Source organism: Gopherus evgoodei, chromosome 1, assembly GCF_007399415.2.
Source record: "Gopherus evgoodei ecotype Sinaloan lineage chromosome 1, rGopEvg1_v1.p, whole genome shotgun sequence".
NCBI classification, from domain to species: Eukaryota; Metazoa; Chordata; order Testudines; family Testudinidae; genus Gopherus; species Gopherus evgoodei.
In genome coordinates, this window is record NC_044322.1 from 271,727,569 (window position 1) to 271,752,209 (window position 24,641).

Sequence of the window (24,641 nt, forward strand, 5' to 3'; positions counted from 1 at the left end):
CAGCGACCTTACCTGATGCCTTGGCAACAGCAATGGCAACCGCCCTCCCAGTGGCCGTTCTGGACCCCCCTGGGCTTACTATCAGGCCCAGGCTCAGGTGCATGGCCCAGGCTCCAGGTCCGCGTTGGTCTCCTCAACGTCAGTGGCTCCGGCACAAATGCCTTCACCGGCGGCATCGCTATCCGAGAGGAGCTTGTCTCCTTCTCAGCAGGATCCAGCACAGCCCCATCAGACACCGACACTGATGGGGGGCCATGTCCTCGATGCCACAGGCACCGCTCAGCACGCCTCATCATTTAGCATCAACCCTGCTACTTGTCGCGTTCCGCCTCCTACATCCGCACTGGCCACGCAACCCAAGTACCATGTGCCATAGGACCCGACAGGAGCTGAGGGTAGCGAGGAAGGTCCCCTGCAAGTGATTTCTTCCTTTTCCTCGCCAGACGAAGTGGTCACGGGGACTTCTGCAGCATCGGCTCTGGAGGACAACTGGGTTCTCCAACAACTGCTCAGACAAGCCACCCAGAGCCTGGCTATTCAGGCTGAGGAGGTAGAGGTGGATGTGGACCCTGTCGCCCTACTGCTGATTAAAACAATAGCTGACACATCCTGCACCCTATGGCAGACCCCAGTCTTTCTGGCCCCTACAGCCAAAAAGACGGAGAGGCACTACTTCGTGCCTTCCAAGGGCCATGAGCACCTGTATACTCACCCTCCCCCAGACTCTCTGGTTGTGGATGCGGCCAACCAAAGGGAACGTCAGGGGTTTCAAGGGTCGAGACCAAGAAGCTAGACCTCTTTGGTAGAAAGGTCTACTCAGTGAGAGGACTGCAGACTATAGTTAGCTGGTATGGCCATAACACGTGCTCAGCTTTGTCCAAGTTCGCTGAACTCCTTCCCTAGGAATCGTGATCAAAATTCTCCGCTCTGGTGGAGGAGGGGAAGCTGATTTCTCATGCATCCCGCCAAGCGGCCCTGGATGCGGTGGATGCAGCCTCCCACACGCTGGCCACCAGACTGGTGATGCGGCGGGGGCCTGGCTTCAGGTCCCCGGCCTTCCGCATGAGGTCCAACAGACCATACAACACCTTCCCTTTGAAGGGCCCACACTGTTTTCCGAGAAAACGGACAGAAGGCTCCATAGCCTAAAGGATTCAAGGACCATGTTGCTCTCGCTTGGGCTGCACATTCCGGCCACCCAGCACAGGCAATTCAGGCTGCAGCCAGCTCAGCAGCTGTACCAGCCCCAAAACCGCCTGTAGGCCCGCACACGCAGAGTAAAAGTAGGAGGAGGAGACAACACCCGTCCTCCGGACAGTCCTCTGGTCAGCCGCGGTCTCCGTCAGGGCCTAGACCCCAAATTCGATGGTGCGGTCCAGGACGACCTACCAGTCAGGACCTTGGATCCTACCAACCTTACCTTTTTGTCCCGTCTGTCCCCTTTCTACTGTGCCTGATCCCGAATCACATCAGACAGTTGGGTGCTCCATATGATAGAGGGGGGATATTCTATCCAGTTTTCCTCCTTCTCGTCCCACCAGCTTCCCCCCCTTCCTTCTTCAGGGACCCCTCTCACAAGCAACTTCTAATCAGGAACTTCTAATCGCGGTAGGGGCCATGGAGGAAGTTCCCCAGGAACTCAGGAGCAGGGGGTTCTACTCCCGGTATTTCCTAATACTGAAGGCGAAAGGGGGCCTCAGACCTATTCTGGACTTGAGGCATCTGAACAGATTTGTGAAGAAACTCAAGTTCCACATGATCTCAGTGTCCTCTGTCATACACTCCATGGATCCAGGAGACTGGTATGCCGCGCTCAACTTGAAGGATGCGTATTTCCATATCACAATTGTGACGGGTTGAATCACAGAAACCCCCTTGGGAGCTGTCCCCTGATGTGCCAAAACTACCTCTGCTCCTGCCTTCCCTGCCATCTTGGGACCCCAGCACCCTATCTTGCTGAACCAGACATTCCCGTCTGCTCCAACATAGACCCAGGATCTGAATTACTTGCCCCAAAGTTGCAGGTTTACCTGAAAGCAGCTAACAGAAGTGATCCTGTCTTTAACACTCAGATGCCCAACTCCCAGTAGGGGTCTAAACACAAATATATCCGTTTTACCCTGTATAAAGCTTATGCAGGGTAAACTCATAAATTGTTCATCCTCTATAACACTTATAGACAGAGATGCACAGTTATTTGCTCCCCCAGGTATTAATACATACTCTGAGTTAATTAATAAGTAATAAGTGATTTTATTAAATACAGAAAGTAGGATTTAAGTGGTTCCAAGTGGTAAACAACAGAAAAAAGTAAGTCACCAAGCAAAATAAAATAAAATGCGCATATCTATGTCTAATCAAACTGAATAAAGATAATCTCACCCTCAGAAATGCTTCAGTAAGTTTTTTCCTCAGACTGGACACCTTCCAGGCCTGGGCACAATTCTTTCCCCAGAACAGCTCTTGTTCTAACTCAGGTGGTAGCGAGGGGATTCCTCATGATGGCTCCTCTCCTGTCTTTGTTCTGTTCCACCCCTTTATATATCTTTTGCATACAGTGGGTATCATAGAATATCAGGGTTAGAAGGGACCTCAGAAGATCATCTAGTCCAACCTCCTGCTCAAAGCAGGAAAAATCCCCAGACAGTTTTTTTGTTGTTTTTTTTAACCCCCTGTTCCCTAAATGGCCCCCTCAAGAATCCTTTGTCCTTCTCTGGGATTCCATCCCCTCCTTCTCAGTGAAAAGACATCAGGTTAAAGATGGATTCCAGTTCAGGTGACATGTTCACATGTCACTGCAAGACTTCATTGCCCACTTGCCAGCACACACGTATACAGGAAGACTTACAGGTAAAACACACTCATCTGCAGACAGTTGTTCTGGTTAATGGGAGTCATCAAGATTCCAAACCACCATTAATTGCCCACACTTTGCCTAATTGCAATAGGCCCTCAGTTATATTTCATATTTCTAGTCCCAGATACAAGAGTGGTACATTTTTACAAATAGGATGATCACAGGCAGTAGATTATAAGCTTTGTAATGATACTTTACAAGGGACCTTTTGCATGAAGCATATTCCAGTTACAATATATTCACTCATTAGCTTATTTTTATAAAACCATGTAGCCTGCAGCATCACAGCGATAATACTTCAACACAGATGTTACCTCACGTTTGTGGTGTGCGGCACCCATCTCCAATTCACAGTCCTGTTGCTGACCCAGAGAGTTTTCACAAAGAGCATGGTGGTGGTAGCGGCTTTCCTGCGCACCAAATCCAAGTGTTCCCATACCTGGACGATTGGCTCATCAAGGGCCATTCCAAAGATCAGGTGGAGGTTCAGGTGGCATTTATCAGACCGACCTTCCTTGAGCTCAGCCTCCCGATAAACGAGACCAAATCTACCTTGTCTCCCATCCAGAGAATGGAGTTCATAGGGGCAGTCCTGGACTCGAGGCAAGCCAGAGCGTACCTCCCAGAGTCCAGGTTTCTGTCTATGTCCAACATCATCCTCGGTCTCCAGTGCTTCCCGACCATTACGGCAAGGAATTGCCTCAAGTTACTGGGACATATGGCCGCGTGCACCTACGTGGTGAATCACACCAGGCTCAGACTGCGCCCTCTTCAGTCCTGGCTAGCGACCATATACCAACCAGCCAGGGATGCACTTGACTCTGTGGTGACGTTTCCCCAAGTGGTGCTGGACTCCCTCCAGTGGTGGCTTGACCTGTGACAGATCTGTGCGGGAGTATCATTCGCCAGCCCTCAGCCATCCCTATCCCTGCTAACAGACTTTTTGGATCTGAGATGGGAGGTGCATCTGGGGAATCTTGGGACCACTCTGGTCCCCGGAGGACCTCTCCTTGCACATCAATGTCATGGAGCTGCGGACAGTGCACCTCACCTGCCAGACTTTCAGTCCCACTTGACAGGCAGGTGGGTAGCAGTCCTCATGGGCAATACCTCGGCAATGTTCTATATCAGCAAACGGGGGTGCACACTCCTTTGCCGGGAAGCCCTCGTGTTATGGGACCTTTGTGTACAGAATTCAATCCACCTGATGGCATCCTGCCTCCCGGGGGCGCAAAATGGTCTGGCGGACACCCTCAGCCGCTCGTTCAACGGTCAGGAGCGGTCCCTTCGCCGGGATGTGGTATGTTCAATCTTCTGTCTCTGAGGCTATCCCCAGATAGACCTGTTCGCCTCGCAGGACAACAGGAAGTGCCCGCGGTTCTGGTCCCTCATGGGGTGCAGCCCAGGATTGCTCATGGATGCCTTCCTCCCCTCATGGGAGGGGGGCCTCCTCTACACTTTCCCTCTGATTTCGATGGTCCATAGGGTACTCCTCAAGATTCGCAGAGATCATGCTTGAGTCATACTGATAGAGCCAGTGTGGCCGTGCCAGCACTGGTTCACATCGCTACTGCAGATGTCCGTACAGGTGCCCTGTTCATTGTCCTTCCTCTCAGACCTGATCACACAGGATCAAGGCCGCCTTCAGCACCCAAACCTGGAGTCACTCCACCTCACCGCCTGGCTGCTCCATGGCTGAACCCAGTGGAAATGCAGTGCTCACAACAGGTTAGGCAAGTCCTCCTTGGTAGCAGGAAGCCCTCCATCAGGGCCACGTACAGGGTCAAGTGGAAACATTTCTCCATCTAGGCAGAACAACATGGTCACGCTCTGTTGCTCGCCCCGATTCCTCTCATAGTAGACTACCTCCTTCATCTGAAACAGCAGGGACTTTCCTCTCCTCAGTCTGGGTCCACTTGGCTGCCATCTCTGCTTTCCACCGAGGAGCTGATGGAGTTTCAGTCTTCGCTAACCTACTGGTCAGCCGCTTCTTCAAGGGCCTGGATAGACTCTTCCCGCATATGCAACAACCTGTTCCAGCCTGGGACCTTAATTTGGTTCTCTCTGCCCTCACGGGGCCCCCTTTTGAGCCCCTTGCTATGTGTTCACTACTGTATCTCTCCTATAAGGTGGCATTCCTCATGGCTGTCACCTCAGCCAGGAGGGTCTCGGAGCTCAGACCCCTGATGTCAGAGCCTCCATACCCTGTTTTTTCACAAGGACAAGGCCTACCTCAGGCCTCACCCAGCTTTCCTCCCTAAGGTGGTCTCCCAGTTCCACCTGGGTCAGGACATTTTCTCCCTGTGGTCTGTCCCAAACCACATTCCTCCAGCAGGGAGCATAGGCTGCATTCCCTGGACGTTCACAGGGCCCTAGCATTTTATATTGTAAGAACCAGGCCATTCAGGAAATCAGTCCAACTTTCCGTTGCTGTGGCCGACAGGATGAAAGGGCTACCTGTCTCGTCACAATGTGTCTCCTCCTGGATCACGGCCTGCATCTGTGAATGCTACAGTCAGGCTAAGGTGCATGCCCCATCGATCACAGCCCACTCCACAATGGCACAGGCCTCTTCCACGGCATTCCCAGATCAAGTCCCGACACGGGAAATATGCAGAGCTGCTACGTGGTTTACAATCCATACTTTCACGTCGCATTATGCCATCATGCATCAGGCTAGAGACGATATAGCCTTCGGCCATGCAGTGCTCCAATCTGCAGTGAACTCCAACCCCACTGCCTAAATTCAGGCTTGTGAGTTACCTGCTTGGAATGGACATGAACAACAACTCAGAGAAGAATAAACGGTTACTCGCCTTCTCGTAACTGTTGTTCTTCGAGATGTGTTGTTCATGTCTATTCCAATACCCGCCCTTCTGCCCCGCTTTCAGAGTGCCGGCAAGAAGGAACTGAGGCGGTGCAGGGTCGGCGGGCCCCTATATAGGGCTCCATGGTGGTGCCACTCCAGGGGGCACCCAGGCCAACCCTACGGACGCTGCTAAGGGAAAATCTTCAGGCTGGCATGCATGCGGCGCTCACACACCTGCTTGGAATGGACATGAACAACACATCTCGAAGAACAACAGTTATGAGAAGATGAGTAACCTTTTTTTTTTGTTAATGTAGGCTCACATTCTACAAGGCAGCAGGAATGGAGGGAGGGGAGACAGCATGGCAGAGAGAGACAGAAACAGCTGTATGTGAGAGAGACGCACATTGCCCCTTAAGTATGCTGATCCCCCTTTAAGTACGCTGCCTTTTTAAGTAGATAAGCAAGTTGAGACAGCATCTGCTGCCAGCAAGCTCCCTATGTCCTGAGCGCTGTCGTGTCTCCCACTGCTCTGTGGAGATGAGGGACAGGAGCTGGGGACAAGAGTGGTGGGAGGGGGACACAGACTCATAGACTCTAGGACTGGAAGGGACCTTGAGAGGTCATCGAGTCCAATCCCCTGCCCTCACGGCAGGACCAAATACTGTCTAGACCATCCCTAACAGACATTTATCTAACCTACTCTTAAATATCTCCAGAGATGGAGATTCCACAACTTCCCTAGGCAATCTATTCCAGCGTTTAACTACCCTGACAGTTAGGAACTTTTTCCTAATGTCCAACCTAAATCTTCCTTGCTGCAGTTTAAGCCCATTGCTTCTTGTTCTATCATTGGAGGCTAAGTTTTCTCTCTCCTCCTGATGACACCCTTTTAGATACCTGAAAACTGCTATCATGTCCCCTCTGTCTTCTCTTTTCCAAACTAAACAAACCCAATTCCTTCAGCCTTCCTTCATAGGTCATGTTCTCAAGACCTTTAATCATTCTTGTTGCTCTTCTCTGGACCCTCTCCAATTTCTCCACATCTTTCTTGAAATGCGATGCCCAGAACTGGACACAATACTCCAGTTGAGGCCTAACCAGCGCAGAGTAAAGCGGAAGAATGACTTCTCGTGTCTTGTTTACAACACACCTGTTAATGCATCCCAGAATCACGTTTGCTTTTTTTGCAACAGTATCACACTGTTGACTCATATTAAGCTTGTGGTCTACTATGACCCCTAGATCTCTTTCTGCCATACTCCTTCCTAGACAGTCTCTTCCCATTCTGTATGTGTGAAACTGATTGTTCCTTCCTAAGTGGAGCACTTTGCATTTATCTTTATTGAACTTCATCCTGTTTACCTCAGACCATTTCTCCAATTTGTTCAGATCATTTTGAATTTTGACCCTGTCCTCCAAAGCAGTTGCAATCCCTCCCAGTTTGGTATCGTCCGCAAACTTAATAAGCGTACTTTCTATGCCAACATCTAAATCGTTGATGAAGATATTGAACAGAGCCGGTCCCAAAACAGACCCACGCGGAACCCCACTTGTTATACCTTTCCAGCAGGATTGGGAGCCATTAATAACTACTTTCTGAGTACGGTTATCCAGCCAGTTATGCACCCACCTTATAGTAGCCCCATCTAAATTGTACTTTCCTAGTTTATCTATAAGAATATCATGCGAGACCGTATCAAATGCCTTACTAAAGTCTAGGTATATCACATCCACCGCTTCTCCCTTATCCTCAAGGCTCGTTATCCTATCAAAGAATGCTATCAGATTAGTTTGACACGATTTGTTCTTTACAAATCCATGCTTGCTATTCCCTATCACCTTACCACCTTCCAAGTGTTTGCAGATGATTTCTTTAATTACTTGCTCCATTATCTTCCCTGGCACAGAAGTTAAACTAACTGGTCTGTAGTTTCCTGGGTTGTTTTTATTTCCCTTTTTATAGATGGGCACTATATTTGCCCCCTTCCAGTCTTCTGGAATCTTCCCCGTCTCCCATGATTTCCCAAAGATAATAGCTAGAGGCTCAGATACCTCCTCTATTAACTCCTTGAGTATTCTAGGATGCATTTCATCAGGCTCTGGTGACTTGCAGGCATCTAACTTTTCTAAGTGATTTTTTACTTGCTCTTTTTTTATTTTATCTTCTAAACTTACCCTCTTCCTGTAAGCGTTCACTATATTAGACATTCCTTCAGACTTCTCAGTGAAGACCGAAACAAAGAAGTCATTAAGCATCTCTGCCATTTCCAAGTCTCCCGTTACTGTTTCCCCCTCCTCACTGAGCAGTGGGCCTACCCTGTCCTTGGTCTTCCTCTTGCTTCTAATGTATTGATAAAAAGTCTTCTTGTTTCCCTTTATTCCCATAGCTAGTTTGAGCTCATTTTGTTCCTTTGCCTTTCATATTTGACATTAGCACCCCTCTTCCCTCTCCCCCACACAGCAAGCAGGAGGCTCCCGGGAGCAGCTCCAAGGCAGAGGGCAGGAGCAGCACATGGCAGTGGGGGGAGAGACAGCTGAACTGCCTGGCAGTTGATAGCCTGCTGGGAAGCTGCCACACAGAAAACTCAGGGGAGGGGGTGGGGCAGCCAATCCACTCTGGTTTGAAGCCCCCACCAGCTAGCTCCAACGAGCTGCTCTTTGTGCAAGAAGTAGACAAAGCAGGCAGCTGCCAAACAACGTTATAAGGGATCATTGCGCAACTTTAAATGAGCATGTTCTCTAATTGATCAGCAATGAAACAACATTAACCGGGACGACTTTAAGTGAGGAGTTACTGTATTTAATGCACACACAAACACACGCATACACACGTATGCACACAAACACATGAAGAAAATCAGCACCATGATTAAAGATGTTGGGAAGTAGATTTTGTGCCTGGGCTGGTACGTCGTCTGGGTACTTTTGTAAGGCATCATTTAGACTGTGAATTCAGATACACAGATAAAGACGTTTAGAAGGAAAAGTTCCCACAACAGTGATGTCTCACCTGAATAGTTTACTGTTTATGTTAAGTTACTTGTTTAACGTTATAAATGGGAATAAAAAATATTATTGTACACATTTTCAGTATGGCAGTTATTCTTGCTATGGGAGCAATACCTTTTGAGTTTCCTGATTGGTGTATTCAGATTTTCAAGGACAATGTACATTAACCTCCTAATTCCTGATTCCCCCTTCCCAAGACAATTCAAGGCTTAAGCAGGAGAAAGATGATGGAAAACCAATTTTGAGAAGATAGGTGGAGCAGCAAGGCAAGGGAGGAGCAGCATGATGAATGGAGTAGTAGTGGGAAGGAAATGTTGGCTTCACAGGAGAAGCTGCAGTTATACTGTTGGGTAGGCGAGCTGGCATAGGAGGGAGTAGGAGGTAGGAAGAGAGCCCAGCTGGGGAAGGAACACTCCTTTAGTTTTGTAAGCTTAAATGGTTGTAGCATTCGAGTAGCAATGCAACGCTTTGTTTAAATGGCAATACCAACATTTCCCTAGAGTGAACCAAGACATTAACATCTTGTTTTGGCGTTTTGTTACTTTGATGTGCATATGTTGAAACATGAGCAATACTTAAGGTACCTCTCCCAGATTATTCTTCTCACTTCTTAATCTGAACAGAAACTGATCCTGCATTTCTACGAGTTCATAAGGTGAATGCCAGTAGTTTTATATCAGATCCTAGTAAAAATACAATGTGGAGATGCATGTTGTATTTCTGTGGCAAGCTTTCCACGTCTCAGATTTCTGATCAGTGTCTGAGAATTAAATCTGAGTTTTTCAGAGCAGAGTTTTATTGTCAACCATACTTAAAGGTCAACATACTAGCAGTTTGATAGAGAAATGTGGTGAAGGTTTTAATATTCATGTTTTTTTTTTAATAGAGTGTTGAGGATTTTAAAGGGAAAAAATTTGCGTTGAAAAATAGATTTTGATATAGGTTAACCAGATGAACTAAATTCCTCAATTTGCATTAATTTAAGAAAGCCTCTGGAATTTCAATCCTCTACTTTGAAAATTATGAGCTCCTTTTAGGAGGTCAGTTTCTTTACTGCAAGAAGAGAAGTTTCCTCTGTAAATTTAAAGTCAAAGGCATTTGACATATTTGAAGCTAAAGTGATTTTAAAACACAGAACACTTGAAAAATATAGTACACTACTCAGCACTAATAAATCTTTTAGGTGTTGTGCTTTGTGCAATTTTCTGCATTAGAATAAAATGAAGACAAGTTTTGGGTTTTTTAGATTGATAACAGCAGTTGCGTACTAAGCATCCCACTGATCTTGCCATAGAATATCATAAAATCTGTCTGTTTAAGAGTTGTATTGGCTCACTTTTGAATGTTTTGTTTTATTTTTTTTCCCTTGAAGGTTCCAAATCTATGCAAGATGGCTGGGCAGAGAGTGATGGGCCAGTAACAGGAACACGTCATTCAAGCTGGGAAGAGGAGGAGGAAGGAGGAGTCTGGAACACAGCAGGCTCTCAAGGAAGCAGTTCCTCCCACAACTCAACAAGCTGGGGGCAAGGAGGAAAGAAACCACAAATTAAGGTAAGAAACCTCATGCTTGAATGATTTGTAACTGCCATGTACTCTGAAAGCAGATACAACTAATGTGTTATGTACTTCTCTTTTATAAACAATAACTATTGTAGTGGAGAATTCATCTGTAGAGGTGGCTGCATTGCAGCGGTGGGTGAAGTGACACTTTTGTTTTTATGAAATATAGGTATTATGACTTGTAACTCCAACAGAGATTGCCAGAAATATTTTGGCATATGGACTGCAGAGCCATTACAGAATGAGACTGAGCAAAAAGTGTCCAAGGGTTATCACTCTCTTTGGGTGACACAGCACTCTGCACTAGGCTGCTGCTGCCTCTCCTTACACAGCCTGTTGAAGTTTTGTTCGCATTCTCACTTCTGGTAGTAACATACTTATTTCTGTTTGATTTTGGGCTCCCGCCTTTGTTCTTATTAACTTATGGCGGCAAACAGAAATAAATGACTCTGCACTTGGCTGCAAAACTGTGTATTAACTGCTCTACAGCGGATAGAGCATGTGAGACTTCCTATTGTAGTGTGGAGTACTGTGTTAAAATTAATAAGACTACTTTAGTCAGGGTCTGTGCTTTGGCAGCTCCTGGGCTAAGATAAGGTGCAAAACAAAACAGTTGTATTGTGGTGTTTGTATGGGTTTGTCAGTTCCTGCTTTGGACAAATTGATTCCCTTTCATTTCAATCAATCTTTTTTATTCCTTGTTTTTTAAAGACACTTCATTATTTATCCTAACCACAAAAGCAATTGTCTGTAAACTTCCCTTTTTTTTCTTTTTTTTTAGCGTTATACTGCCAATTTCTGCATTCAGTTTTGTTTTTGGTCATTCACAAATCACAACAGGACCAAATCGAAAGCCAATTGAATTCAGCACAGTGCTGATTGAGAGGAAGCTGCCGAAAGGAAGCAAAGCACAGCAGAGACCTCTACATAAAAGGAAGTGTGAAAATGGAGGACAGATAAGGAAACTATTTAATTATGTGTCTGCTCTTGTTTTTTAGTGTTCATTAAAAGGAGGAAATAGTGATTCATGGATGAACCCTTTATCCAAACAGTTTTCCAACATGGGATTGCTAGTAAGTGGCTTTTTAAAAATGTCATCATCTAATTGAGAAACACTAACATTTGTGTAGTAAGCAAAATTCTAAATTCAGATATTCACCAGCCAGTAAAAAGAACAGGAGTACTTGTGGCACCTTAGAGACTAACAAATTTTATTTGACTATAAGCTTTCGTGAGCTGCAGCCCACTTCATCAGATGCATGCAGTGGAAAATACAGTAGGAAGACACACACGCATGCAGTGGAAAATACAGTAGGAACACACACACACACACACACACACACACACACACACACACACACACACACACACGAAACAATGGGTGTTACCATACATACTCTAATGACAGTGATCAGTTAAGGTGAGCTACTATCAGCAGGAGAGAGAAACTTTTTGTAGTGGTAATCAAGATGGTCCATTTGCAGCACTTGACAAGAACCTGCGAGGAACAGGAGGTGGGGTGGGGGGATAAACATGGGGAAATAGTAATAGCTCCCCTTAACTGATCACTCTCATTAGAGTGTGTATGGTAACACCCATTGTTTCATGTTCTCTGTGTGTGTATATATAATATTCCTACTGTATTTTCCACTGCATGCATCCAATGAAGTGGGCTGTAGCCCACGAAGCTTATGCTCAAATACATTTGTTAGTCTCTCGGGTGCCACAAATACTCCTGTTCTTTATGCAAATACAGACTAACATGGCTGCTACTCTGTCACCAGCCAGTGTTTATTAACTAAGTGCATTTATCATTCCCATTCTCTTATTCCAATACTGATAGTTGGTGGCTATTTCAAACTCCATTTACTAGTCAGAATATTTCTTTCTGGAAACGAAAATACGTTTAAAATCTGAGTGGATTTCATGGCTGCCACTGTTGTGGGGTTGCAATTCATTTGCGAACAATGGGTGGTCTTGTGCTTAAGGTGCTGGACTGGAACTCTGGACATGTGGGTTTAATTCCTGGCTCTGTCACAGACTTGTGTGAATTTGGGCAAGACAATATCACTGTACCTCAGTTCCCTGTCTGTAAAAAGAGGATATTTTCTTTATCCCACCCTTTGTCTTGCCTACTTAAATTGTAAGCTTTTTGGAAACAGGGACTTTTATGTGTAGTACAGCACCTAGTCCCCAGTAACGGAGCCTCTAGGTGGAGCTGTAAGACAAATGCTACATCATTGTCAGTGCGAAGGTGCAGAAATCTGTGATGCCTTCTTTTCAGTGAAAATATGGTTCACCTATGAAAATGTTCAAGAATCCCAGACATGCCACTTAATGGAGAGCTTTGCATTTTTCAAAATGCTGTACACTATTAACTAATATATCCTGTGAAGTAGCTGTTTATCCTCATTATAGAATTGGGGAAATTGTGGTGCAAAGGGGCTCTGACATGTCTGAGGACAAGCAGAATGTCATTGGCAGAGCTGGGATTAGAATCTAGGAGCTCTTGGCACCCAGTCTTAAATTCAGTCCCCTAGATCATGCTGCCTCTCAAAGTTATGGGAACACCCTGTCCCAGACTGCCAAAAGAAGAATAATTTGGCAGCACATTTTAAGATTTGATGACTTGACAAGTCACAAGAAGAGCTATCATTCTGCCTGCTACTCTCATAATTTGATCCCTTGACATGAGGACAGAGGTTCATTTCTCAGAGCAGCTGTTCAGACATCTCTCTCTATCTGTGGTATGATGAGTTCATGTGCCTAGTGGCATTTTAGGAAATTTAACCCCAAATACCGCTGGGATGAGGTGTGTGCAAGGTTACATCAGGATTGTTTTTCTTTGTTATAGTTTAGGACATTACTTTCATTCACACTGGCGCACCCTTCCACAGTTCCAATACACATCTTTAACAAAGGCCGTTTTCTGCAGTGTTTTCAGACTTTGTTCCGGAGTCAGACCGGTGTCTTTTTTTGCTCTTCTTTCAGAGTCAAACTGAGGACACTCAAGGCAGTAAGATGGACATGTCTGTAGGTGCGTATAATTTCATTAAAATGCATTTGGCATGATGGCTGATATTATGTGTGTGATATGCTTATCTTTAGGAAGAGGCACATATCGTTATTTTTGAGCTCTGTTCTTTAATAGCAGGATAGAACAGCATCATCCAGCCTGCTGGCCGCAGGATTTATACAGATAATGCATCTGCAGCTGAGAAACACTGGGCTGGGGGAAAAGAGAGAAATATCTGCATAGAATGGAGGGATGCTAAAAAAAAAATTTGATGTAGTTCTCAGTTTTGTTGCTTCAAGAAGGTGGAGCATCCCCTTATCACATGACTTTACTAGGTGGAAAAGGGAAGTCTACTAGCTGTTGGCATTAGGACGTCCCAATTATCAGCTCCTTAGGACTGATATGTGGGAAAAGAGAGGCTCTTTATTGTACTTCCTTTAAGTGCTTGCCTCAGGCAGTTGAGCTGCTGCTGAGTGGGAATAGATTTATCACCCATGATGGCCTGACCACAAACATCAGGGATCTTAAATGGGTCATACTGTGTGAGGAGTGTCATCATAAATGACAATCAGAAGTGATCTCTTGGATTAACTGGTCTAAATTTCTGTATCAATTTTATCTAATCTCAGTTGATCGCATCCTAATTTGCCATAATTTCCTTGTTAAGCAAACTATTTCACTAGACTAGATGATTGACTTTGTCATCAGAAATGCTTTCCTAATTTCCGAGTTGAATATTTACCGTATATACTCGATCATAAGACGGTTCATTTATAAGCCAACCCCCCCCAGATGGATAAGTAAAAGTGGAAAAATTTTATAACCCGTTCATAAGCCAACCCTGTAATTCAGGAATCAGCAAACTTTGGCTCCCGGGCCATTAGGATAAGCCGCTGGTGGGTCAAGATGGTTTGTTTACCTCGAGCATCAGCAGGCACGGAGGTAAACCTAAGTAAACAAAGTGTCTGGGCATGCCAGCCGCTTACCCTGATGGGTCGGGACAGCAACTGGTGGGGAAATTTTTGGGGGGCCAGAAGCTGGGAGTCAGGGGAGCAATCCCTGTGACCACCCGTCACATGACCCCACCCCTAGCCCAGGACCCCCACACTCTCCCCCTCCGATCCCTTCCCACCTTAAGGGGAGGGCCAGTGGAGGATGTCTCTGACCTGATTGGAGCTGCTCCAGCAGGCTGGACAGCGTGGCTGCATCCTGCTCCGTCGGGCCAGACTGGGTGGCGTGGCAGCATCGCCACAGCCTGCTCTGGAGGGTGGGGCTGAGTGGTACAGTAACAGCCTACCAGCCCCAGAGCTGCAGCTACTTCAGAGGCTGGGGGGAGAGCAGCGTGGCCAGAAGCGGAGAGATTCTGGCCCCGTCTCTTTGCTTCTGGCTGTGCTGCATCTCCTTGCTCCCTCTGTTGGGGGGAGGGGCTGTGTCCCACTCTCCCTCTCTATACCAGTTCATAAGCCAACCCCCTTCTCTGGTGCTTCCCTTTTTTACTAAAAAAATTCGGCTTATGAATGAGTATATAAATGCATTAAATGCATTGTTCTTCTCCAAGTGGCCTCTGCATATTCACACTTGTGGGATTGAGGTGCTTGCACCACAAGCTTCTGGAATCTTCTGGTGACTAGTGTCCATTGAAGCCACTCTCATCTTCTCGTTTCCATTCTCAAAGGTTCCAAAGGTATACAAGAGGGACTGGTTCATTCAGTTCCTCCTAACCACCTAACTTACAGCAAGCTTGGATCGCACATGGTGTCCTCAGCACTTCCCTTCATAGTTTTTTTTGGTTGTTTTTTGTTGACACTTCGGAGTCTGTTTTTGTTTCCAGTTAGATTGTCAGTATGTTAGTCAGCTTTTCGTAAAAGTGGGGGGGAGAGGAGGAGGAGACACAGATAGCATGAGCATCATCTGAACCCACAAAAGCAGATGGTCCACCTCATGCCCCTGCTGACAAAGGAAGCTCTTCAGAGTCAATTGACTAAGGCTGGCTTTGTACATGTCCAGTATTGATACTGGAAATCAGCTCACCATAGTGGCTCTATGTCTATCAAAAATGGCACCAAGCTCCTTGCATCCGTCCTGCTCAACCAAGTCCAGTGCCAGAGAACCAACACCCCTTGGCTCTAGAGAACCATGTGCCAAAGTAGTTCTGGTCACTGGATCCATCCAGGTCAGCAGATTCCAGTGCTGAGGACTTGACACCATCAACTGAAGAATCATTTACCAAAGTGATTCTGTGCCCAGCATGAGTGACACTGAGATCCCTGGATCCAACAGTGGTGCATGAAACCACCCCTATTTTTACACTGTGAACACCTGAGATGTTGTGGCTCAGGACATTCAAGATATGCTTTACTGTGAAAGGCAAATGAAGAACATACCCATCAGAAGAAGTCCCAGATGGTTAACTGGGGTACTCATCTTGATACCCAATCTCTTCAACTCTGCAGTGAATGAGCTCCACTATAATGTATTGGAGTGGAGAGCTATTTGTCTGGCCTACACATTTTTCTCAAGTCCAGAGCTCAGCTCATCTCTTTCCACCAAAAAGTATTGTGTTTTTTTTCAAGCTCTACTTCAGGGATGAGCAAGACTCAACTTCACTGACACACTCCTTTCTTCTTCTTCTTGGACTGGGTCAGGAGTTCCTCTGAGTTCTCTCTGAATCTGTTGATTCAACAAGTCTTCCTGGAAGGCAGTCAGGAAGGACCCAAGTTTCTATCAATAGCCCTGACTATGGCTTGGCGATTTTGTTGTCTGACATCCTGGGTCTCTTGTTGTCTTCTGCAAGTCCTGCTTTTCAAATTGCTGCATTTCCTGTCTCAGGGTTGAGATGAGTCTCCACACAGGTCAAAAGTTTCTCAGATCGCAACCTTGACTTCTGGGAAGTTGGGACATTTGATGTAAAGTGTTCTGTTGGGGTTCAAAAGATCATATTGAAAAACAGGAGACTTTGGCCACACAAACTTACTCCAGTGAATTGAAAGAGGTTTCCCATCTGAGTAACTGAAAAGGCAATGAACCTGAGAGGGTCCTGTCTGTTTTGCTTAGAATAGTTTTGTGTTCTGTCAGGGTGCATTTGGCTGCCATCACAGCTTTTTTTCCCCTTTGATGCCTGGATTGACAGTCCTCACTCACCGTGCAGAAACTGAAAGATTTGATCCATGTTATGACTAAGGCTTTGCTGCAATAGTCAAAGGATACGAAACTGGATACTCCAGTGCAATAGGTAGGTTGTACCCTGGTTACTGTGATGAGAGAGATTTGTCCCACCTTAGAGAGTATTCCCTTTGGTGCATGGACCTGTTTTGCAATGAGATTGTACTCTTGTTCCCACAAACTTCATGGGGCCTCTGTTCAAAAGCTGGGCAGACTTCTCTTTGTTCCATATCTCTGTGAAGATGCTGTTTATTATAATCATAGCTTTAGGCTAGAGAGTTAGTGAGATACAGGCCTAATGGCTCTATAAACCATATTTCGTACAATTTGCTCTTATCTGCATCCTTTCCATAATGCCTGTCCAAAGAGGTCCTCTGATTTCCATCTCTTTCAGGCCTCTAGCCTGTCTGAATTTCTCTGTGTACCATTCATATCCAGGAATCAGGCCCCATACTTTAGATGCCCAGAGGGAAGTAAATTTATGTGGGGCCAGAGCTGTGCACAAGTTCCCAGACCTGTGGGGCATATTGGGGTGAGACCAGGGATCCGGCCAGTGCGCCCCTAAAGCTTTCAAAGTGACAGTTTAACGATTTATGACTTTGCAGTTGTTTGACCATCTGGAGATGTCACAGTGTACTCAGGCATAAGGTAGCTTCCATAGCGTGCCTTCATGCTGTAATCTTCATAGAATGTTGTATGGCTGCTACTTACTGTGTATTCATAGAGGTTTTTTTAGCAGATCTTCCTCAAGGTTCTAGTGCTTGCTAAACGCTTGGAAGGAGGAATATGCAGAGGCCAGTTTAGGAATTGGAATTATTTGATATAAGTCTTTGCGTATTCCCTCTCCCTGACGCCACCTTCCACATTTCTTTTGGAGTCATAAATTTAGGACTTCCCAAATTAATAGAAGAAACTATGAATGTGGTTGAGGCCACTCCCATTTTTATATCATCAGAACCCTCCATGAAGGGCATGGTAACAAGCCCCAATGGACATGGGTGACTAGAAGATTCTAGAAGCTCACAGCACAGGTGCTGTGATCTCTCAAGTGTGAATGTTCAGAGAGTTATTGCAAAGCAGCCAAATTACTGGTAAGTAACCATCTCCTCTCTTATTTCTAGATTCACTGTTGGATTTTTGCATCCCTTTACATTTGTCCTTTCTGTATTGAAGTATCATCTTGTTAATTATTTATTGAACATCAACAATGTGCTTGATACGCTAAGAACCTGAAAGGAGACGCAGTCCCTGCCAGAAGGAGTTTACAATCTAGTACAGACACAGATTAAACAGCTCAGGCATCTGTGGGTGTGTGGGGGGGGAAGGTTATGTATATATTAAAATATGAAGGGGTTTATATTGGGTAATCGTATGAATATCAGGTGGCGTTCAGAGTTTTATAGGGCAATTTCTCAAACGTACTGTGGAACAAGAAAAGTGTTTTGAGGAGATGTTGAAGAACAGACCGCATGGAAGAAGGCCCAAAGCGAAAATCTGAGGAAGGTTACAAAGAGGTGTTATGCAGGAGTCTTAAGATGAATGAAAGAGGAGAGTTGAAGCACGTGAGAAGGAGATTTGTGCAGGGGAACTTGAGGATGAGACGCCTGAAGTAGAAGAAGAGTATAAGGTAGTGAAGGGATTCAAATAGGGAATGACATGGTCATGAGTAGGAAGTTTCAGAAACAGTATTTGGAAGGGAGGGAAATGAAGTCTGATCCAGAGAGGCCAGAGATTGCAGTAGTTGAGGGAAGATACAATTATGATGTGGGTAAGAGTTCTAGTGGTAGGAGTAGAGAAGAAAAAGTGAGAGGATTTGAACAGGTCTGGATATGGAGTGAGGATGATAGAGTGTCTGATAGTTCAGAGAACAAGTTTGGGTGACTAGACAATAATAGGGGGTAGTTGTCTGTGATAGAGATGGGAAAGAGCAAGAGGGATTTGTTCTTTAAATATAGCTTCTTTAAGCTAAATAAAGAAATTTAATTCAGCCTGTCTTCATAAGTCATATACTCAAGTTCATGTGTCATTTTGTCTCCTTATGTTTAAATATTTTCTATTTACTGGGGTTTTTTTTAAAGTGGGTTCCAAAACTCTGTGCAGTATTCCAAATAGTCTTGTCAGTGCAGTGTAAAGTTTCACTTTATAGATTCACTTTCATGAAATTGCTTTTATAAATCCCCACTTTAAGGCCTCATGCTTCCAAAATCATTCTAAAGTTGTTTAACTGTTATGGGGCATGTGCATGTTGATTGCAAATCTGGCATTGTATATACCCTTTTCCTCCCTGAACAGATCTGACTGGTGCAAATAGTTCAGAACCATCCTCTTTTCTTTCATTGCGCAGTTAGTTCAGTCAGAATCTGTAGAGGTAGTAGTTAGTTTTATTCGTAGTGTGTGTGGACATATACGTGTTTTTAAAGCAAATTGGCTTGTTTAATCGTACGATAAAACTTATTCCCTGACTCTTTTACCAGGAGCGTAATGCTACATTATAAAATTAATCCTTGGCTGTACTATTTTTCAGCCTTCAGAGGTATTTTCAATTCATTTTTAGCTATGAATCTATTGGAAAGAAAAGGTATGATTGTGGTTGTTGGCACTGATACTTCACCCTCTTCCTTCCCTCTTATAGGTGGTCTCCCAGATAAGAAATTTGAGGTGGACAAACGAGCCATGAACCTCGGGGATTTTAATGATATAATGAGAAAGGATCGATCTGGGTTCCGTCCACCTAATTCCAAAGACATGGGAACCACAGATAGTGGGCCTTATTTTGAGAAGGTGAGATAAATCTGTATGGTTAAACAGAATCCCGCACTGCATTCACATAAGGTCCAAATTTCTATGTACTCCTTTGGGGAGTAATAAAAATTCAAAATCAAGGAAGAGAATGTAATAATTCATGAAATAAGATAGATGTGTATGCAGAGTGAACGTAGATGGAAAAATTGAGGTGGGTTACAGATATGCATTAATATATTAGAGTAGTCCTGAAAGTAATAGGTACAACTCTGAAGAGAGATTATTTCTGAATACTACTTCAGTCTTTAGCTGAGGAGGGAAAAGTCCATTTTGAACAGGTGCCAGCAAACTTCAGCGAAGAGGGCATCATAATGGTTCTTGTTTCTGTTTGGCTACTGACTATACGCCTACACTCTAAAACTAAGTTTAAATCTAAATATACAGACAAAATCACAATTTTCCAAGACTTTTTCTTTCTGCTTTCATGTCTGCAAGTTACCTGAAGCATTCTTTCTAGATTAGACTATCCCATGTGTTGTGTTTGTCCATTTACTGTTGGCTTCCCTACATCTGTTGCATGTTGCAGTAGCATCTCTTTCATATCTTTACCTGTTTTAAATGGGCACTGTCAACCTTTTTAGATTTCAAACATTTAATTGCTTTAAATTATGATTTGGAGAGGGTCCCCTGGATTCAAAATGTTTATTTTAAATGCAGTTGGTTTGATTCAATAAAATGTAAAACAGGTGAAATATTATTATATAAATATTGTGGGCGTTCTCTGTCCAATAAACATTTTTTTAAAAGGGCATATTTTTAAACTATTCTATTTTGGGGTAACAGGCCAAGCACTAGCTTTATGAACTCCCTCTGCTGGTCTAATTAACGAACACCATTTGCAGAGATGCATACTGTGGACACAAATTGGTGTGTGCAAACAGAAGTAAATAATAGGAGCTCATTCAGCTGTATCTACTGCTTTAGTGGAAATAATCACTATCAGAGAAGAACAAAATTAGTAAAGAAAGAATGTTTCTATGCATCTAAGAGGTTTTTTAAAAATACCTTCACCTCTACAGAAGTTGTTGACTGTGGTTCCTTAACCAAAAATCTCCGAAGGCCAACAATTAAAATGAGTCAGAAGTTTGCCCATGTAATTGCTATTACAAAGTACCTTTACTTATTCCTGATCACTCACAGTCCTTCTTTCTCTCCTTTTGCATTCTGTTGCTTCACTAACCAACTCCTGCTGATTGGCTAACTACTGCTTCAGCTGACTTTGCCTTTCTCCAATCAAGATGGGTGCCTTGGGGATGAGGCTCCCTGCTCTCCCTTCTCCCCTTCTCCCAGCTACAAGCTGTCTCCCTCTGGTTCCACACTACCCAACGTCAGCCTTGGGGCAATCGGCTCAGGGCTCAACCCCCAAAACTTCGCTGCTAGACAAGTAAGGAGGCCACCTTCTCAGATTTATTACTACGTGGCTGAAACGTAGGCTTAATTCTGGTCAGCTGGTTTTCTTACAAGATTTATTAATCACTGACTGCACATCAAAAATCCACCTTCCTTCCTATTGTCCAATATATATTTTGTTTGTGTTGTTGGCCTCTTATTGCCTGCAACACAGGATGATCTTCTAGACTTTCATTTTAAGAGCGGTTTACTGCAAATTTGGCTTGGACCTTTTTTACTCAGGTTTTATACAGTTACTTATATGTGGAAATATGTTTAAAGGAGTTAAACTTATTTTTCTAAAAAGTCTCTGCAAGAATAAAAGGATAGAAGGAGATTGATTCCTAGTTAGTAACTATTAGGCCATGCCCAGGGAAATAATAATGTATGTTTGCTGTAACTGGACAAAATAATTGTAGGCAGTTAATTTATGTGTTATTGTGGCAGGATAGGTTGCAGGCATGCTATAAAATGGATTAATGAGAACACTAGTATTTTAATGTAGCATGCGAGATTTGTGTTTGTGTGTGTTCAGGACATCACCCAGAGAATGTGGGTAAATCTCCAGGAATCTGCTCAGAAATGGAATTAGACATAAATTTCAATTCTTTTTAGTACATTTGGTGATGTACTATTAATTATTAGTGAAGCTGGTCAGAAAATGGTAAGTATTTTCCGTGAACATTTTTGAAAAATGAAAAATATTTTTTAAAAAAAGCACTAAATGTTTGTTCGAGTGCTGGTTTCTGTGTGTATTCCGCACATGGGTGCACATGTACTCCAGAGATTTGTAGCAAAGATTGTCCCTTGGTCCACAGTGTGCAGTTGTTTTCCTCATTCTCCAAACTGAGGGCATAAAGGGTGGTGTGGCCCAACGCCTTTGCAGTTCATTCTTACTGTCAGATCATCTGAGTTGGAATTCTGTGTCCACGGCTATGATTTTACTAAAGCACCTGTAAATACATATTGTAAACAGTTTTTAGTAAGTTTAGACTTAATGTTTTAGTTTTTTTATAATTAGTTTATTCTTCTTGTGAAGAAGGACTATGCCAAGAGTCCCAGGATTTAAAGAACTTTATCTCCTTCCCCTGTTCCTTCTCTATCAGCAATGAACACCAGGGCTGCGTTTAGTGCCTTCGGGAAGCTCAGATTGCCACCATGTGCAGCTTCTGGCACTCCTTCCTTCCTCGAACTTGTCCTGGTTGAGAGTTTTGTCTGTGGAATCCCTCATGGAGTAGGCCATGAGGCCCTAGTCAGATGCAAACTATACAGTGATCTCAGATTGCGAGCATTGCTTTTCCAGGTACAGGGTCAGGAGTAGACACCAAAACACTTACGCCTAATAAACCCTCTCACAAGAGCAGGGATATGGCCATAGGCATAAGGAGAGATCCCTGTCCAGATCTACCTTTTAAGAAAAAGGATCCCTTCCTGTCTTGGTCAAAGTCAGGTGAGTCCTCGCATGCAGGTCCTAAGGAATTAGGTCCACAGAAACGTTCTGTCAAAGAAGGAAAGGCATGTAGGAAGAATGATCCATCAATACTGATTCTGGCTCCATTCCATAGACCAAAAGATTGGCACCTGTCGCCCCATATGGGATCCTCTGAGTAGCAGACTGTTGGACACTGCAGATCCATCAGTTCCCACATCAGGATCTCCTCACACACTCCAAGAAGGATGGTCATCTTTATGTCACTGGAGGATATTTTCATTCCACCCTGTTCACAGTCTCCTCTTCTATTGGGCCAAGTCCTCTTTACAGACATTTCTATACCCGAAGAACCCACCTTCAGGGGAAGAGAATCCTCCTGTGCTGCATCCACAAGTTGGAATATCCTCCCCACTGGTGCTTCCAGTAGAGCAGGACCCTACTTTTTCAGAGTGAATGTGCCATATGAGCCTGATGCTCCATATGAGCCTCCCTCTACCCTCCCCCACAAGGGAAACATGCCCAGACAGAGTCCACAAGAGGTCTTGGAGCTGTCTTGGATATGACTACCCAGGGGCCTAATGATATCCTGTTTCTTGCTCCCATCCTCTCAACCAGTTGACCCATTCTACTGGCCATACTGTGCCCTGTGGGATCCATATAACAAATATCCTAGATTTGTGCAAGAATCCCACTGACCCTTTTCTCCCAGCTAATACCAACTAGCTCCTTTTGGAGTTTGTGAAGTAAGAAGTCAAGCTGGTTCTGCTGTTCCCAATGGATGTTTCATCCTCTTCACCTGATGAGGCATCATCCCTTCCCTGCCTGATGACCACAGGCAGTACCAGGAGCTGTTACAGAGGGTAGCCACCAAGCTCCAGATACCTCTTGAGGAGGTCCAGGACACACAGCATGGTCCAATCAGACATCCTTCAACCTTCTGACCCTAATAAGGTGGTCCTCCCAGTCCACAAGGCCATTTTGGAACCCTCCAGGTCTGGGTGGAATATCCCTGCCACCTGTTCCCCTACACTTGAGGGCTGAAAAACAATATTCTGTGCCAGCTAAATAGGCAGAGTCTTTTTTAGTTATCCACCCACACTCCAACTCCTTAGTGATACAGGCAGCTATAGAGAGGCCCAGGTCACAGCACCCCAAGTCTACTCTAACTGACAAGGGCGCTAAATGCATTGACCTCTTGACGGGGAAAGTATTTTCACCAGCTAGTCTCTAATTCAAAGTTGCTAACTACCAGGCATTGTTAGGAGAGTATGATTTCCTGAATTATTCCAAAATTCTGAATTTTAGAGACAAACATCCTGAGGAATACAGGACTCCATTCCAAGATCTCATTGATGAAGGCAGGCTGGTAGCTAAGACTTCACTTCAAGCAGCAGTGGACTCAGCTGACACTCAGTATAAAACCGTTACCACAACTGTAGTCATGAGGCATGAATCGTGCCTGCACTCTTTGGAGTTCTCCAAGGAGGTTCAGAATACCTTTGAGAATTTTCCCTTTGGTGAGTCTAATCTCTTCAGTGAGAAGTGACAAGTCACTACACTCTTAAGGACTCTAAGACAACTCTCCACTCCTGGGCATTGACACCCCAGCTCTGAAGAGGAAACACCACAAGCAAACCAATAGGCCCAAATATCTTCCCCCCCATCCCCCCCCAACATTTTATCACCAGCACCTGTATGAACCACCATGCAAAACAACCGAGGGCTCAAAGACTCAAATGCACCACTTCCTCCACCTCTGTGACTGCTGCCCACCATCCAAGGGTTTCTTGTGATCTGATGCTCAAAAACTGCATACTGATGCCATGCCACATTGTGCCCCCCCCCCCAAAAAAAAATCTTTGGTGGCTACCTTACCTACATCACACACAACTGGAAGGCAATAACAGACAAGTGGATACTACAGATCATTCACTCCAACTACCCAGTTAAGTTGATCTCACCTCCTACCACAAAAACCCCCTTCTCAGGGACCACTCTCATGAGGAGATCCTTCATCGGGATGTGAACTCTCTCCTCCAAAAAGGAGTTATAGAGCAGATGTCACCTCAGCATTGAGGGGAGATCTAGTTCCTATATTTCATAATTTCCAAGAAAAATGGAGGCTAGGGACCAATTTTTGATGTATGCTAACTATATGCCTTTATGCACAATCAAAAATAATTCCCTCCCTGTAGGATAAGAGATAGTTTGTGGTCCTTGATATAAAAGATGCTTGCTTTTAGGTAGATATTCACCAATCCCACAGAAGATTTTTTCATTTCATTGTTAGGACAAGAGAAATACCAATTCAGAGTACTTCCATTCAGGCTGGTGATGGGACTCAGGCCTTCACAAACATCTGTGTGGTGGCGGCCCAGATGAGACATGATGGCTACACTATCTTCTTGTATCTGCACGACTGGCTGCTAATGGGCAGATCAAGCCAAAAGGTCCAATTAATAGTCTTAGTCTTGCTCCACTTTCTGACATTTCTGGACGTCTGTGTAAACAAGCACTTTGACTCCCACAATTTCTATAGATTTCATAGGAGTAACCCTGGATATATCCTCAGAAAAAGCCAACCACCCTATAGACAAATTTC

General features: G+C 44.6%; 1 protein-coding gene across 11 annotated transcripts in view; it reads left to right on the forward strand.

Annotated features, from left to right (window-relative positions):
- TNRC6B (trinucleotide repeat containing adaptor 6B) overlaps positions 1–24,641 on the forward strand; it is a 258,765-nt gene that overhangs the window by 189,444 nt on the left and 44,680 nt on the right. For all 11 annotated transcript variants that reach the window (XM_030546761.1, XM_030546819.1, XM_030546830.1 and 8 more), the window contains 4 exons: positions 10,051–10,229; positions 11,237–11,311; positions 13,230–13,275; positions 19,049–19,197. In XM_030546761.1, the coding sequence (XP_030402621.1) occupies positions 10,051–10,229; positions 11,237–11,311; positions 13,230–13,275; positions 19,049–19,197 (449 nt within the window). The remainder of the gene's footprint in view (positions 1–10,050; positions 10,230–11,236; positions 11,312–13,229; positions 13,276–19,048; positions 19,198–24,641) is intronic.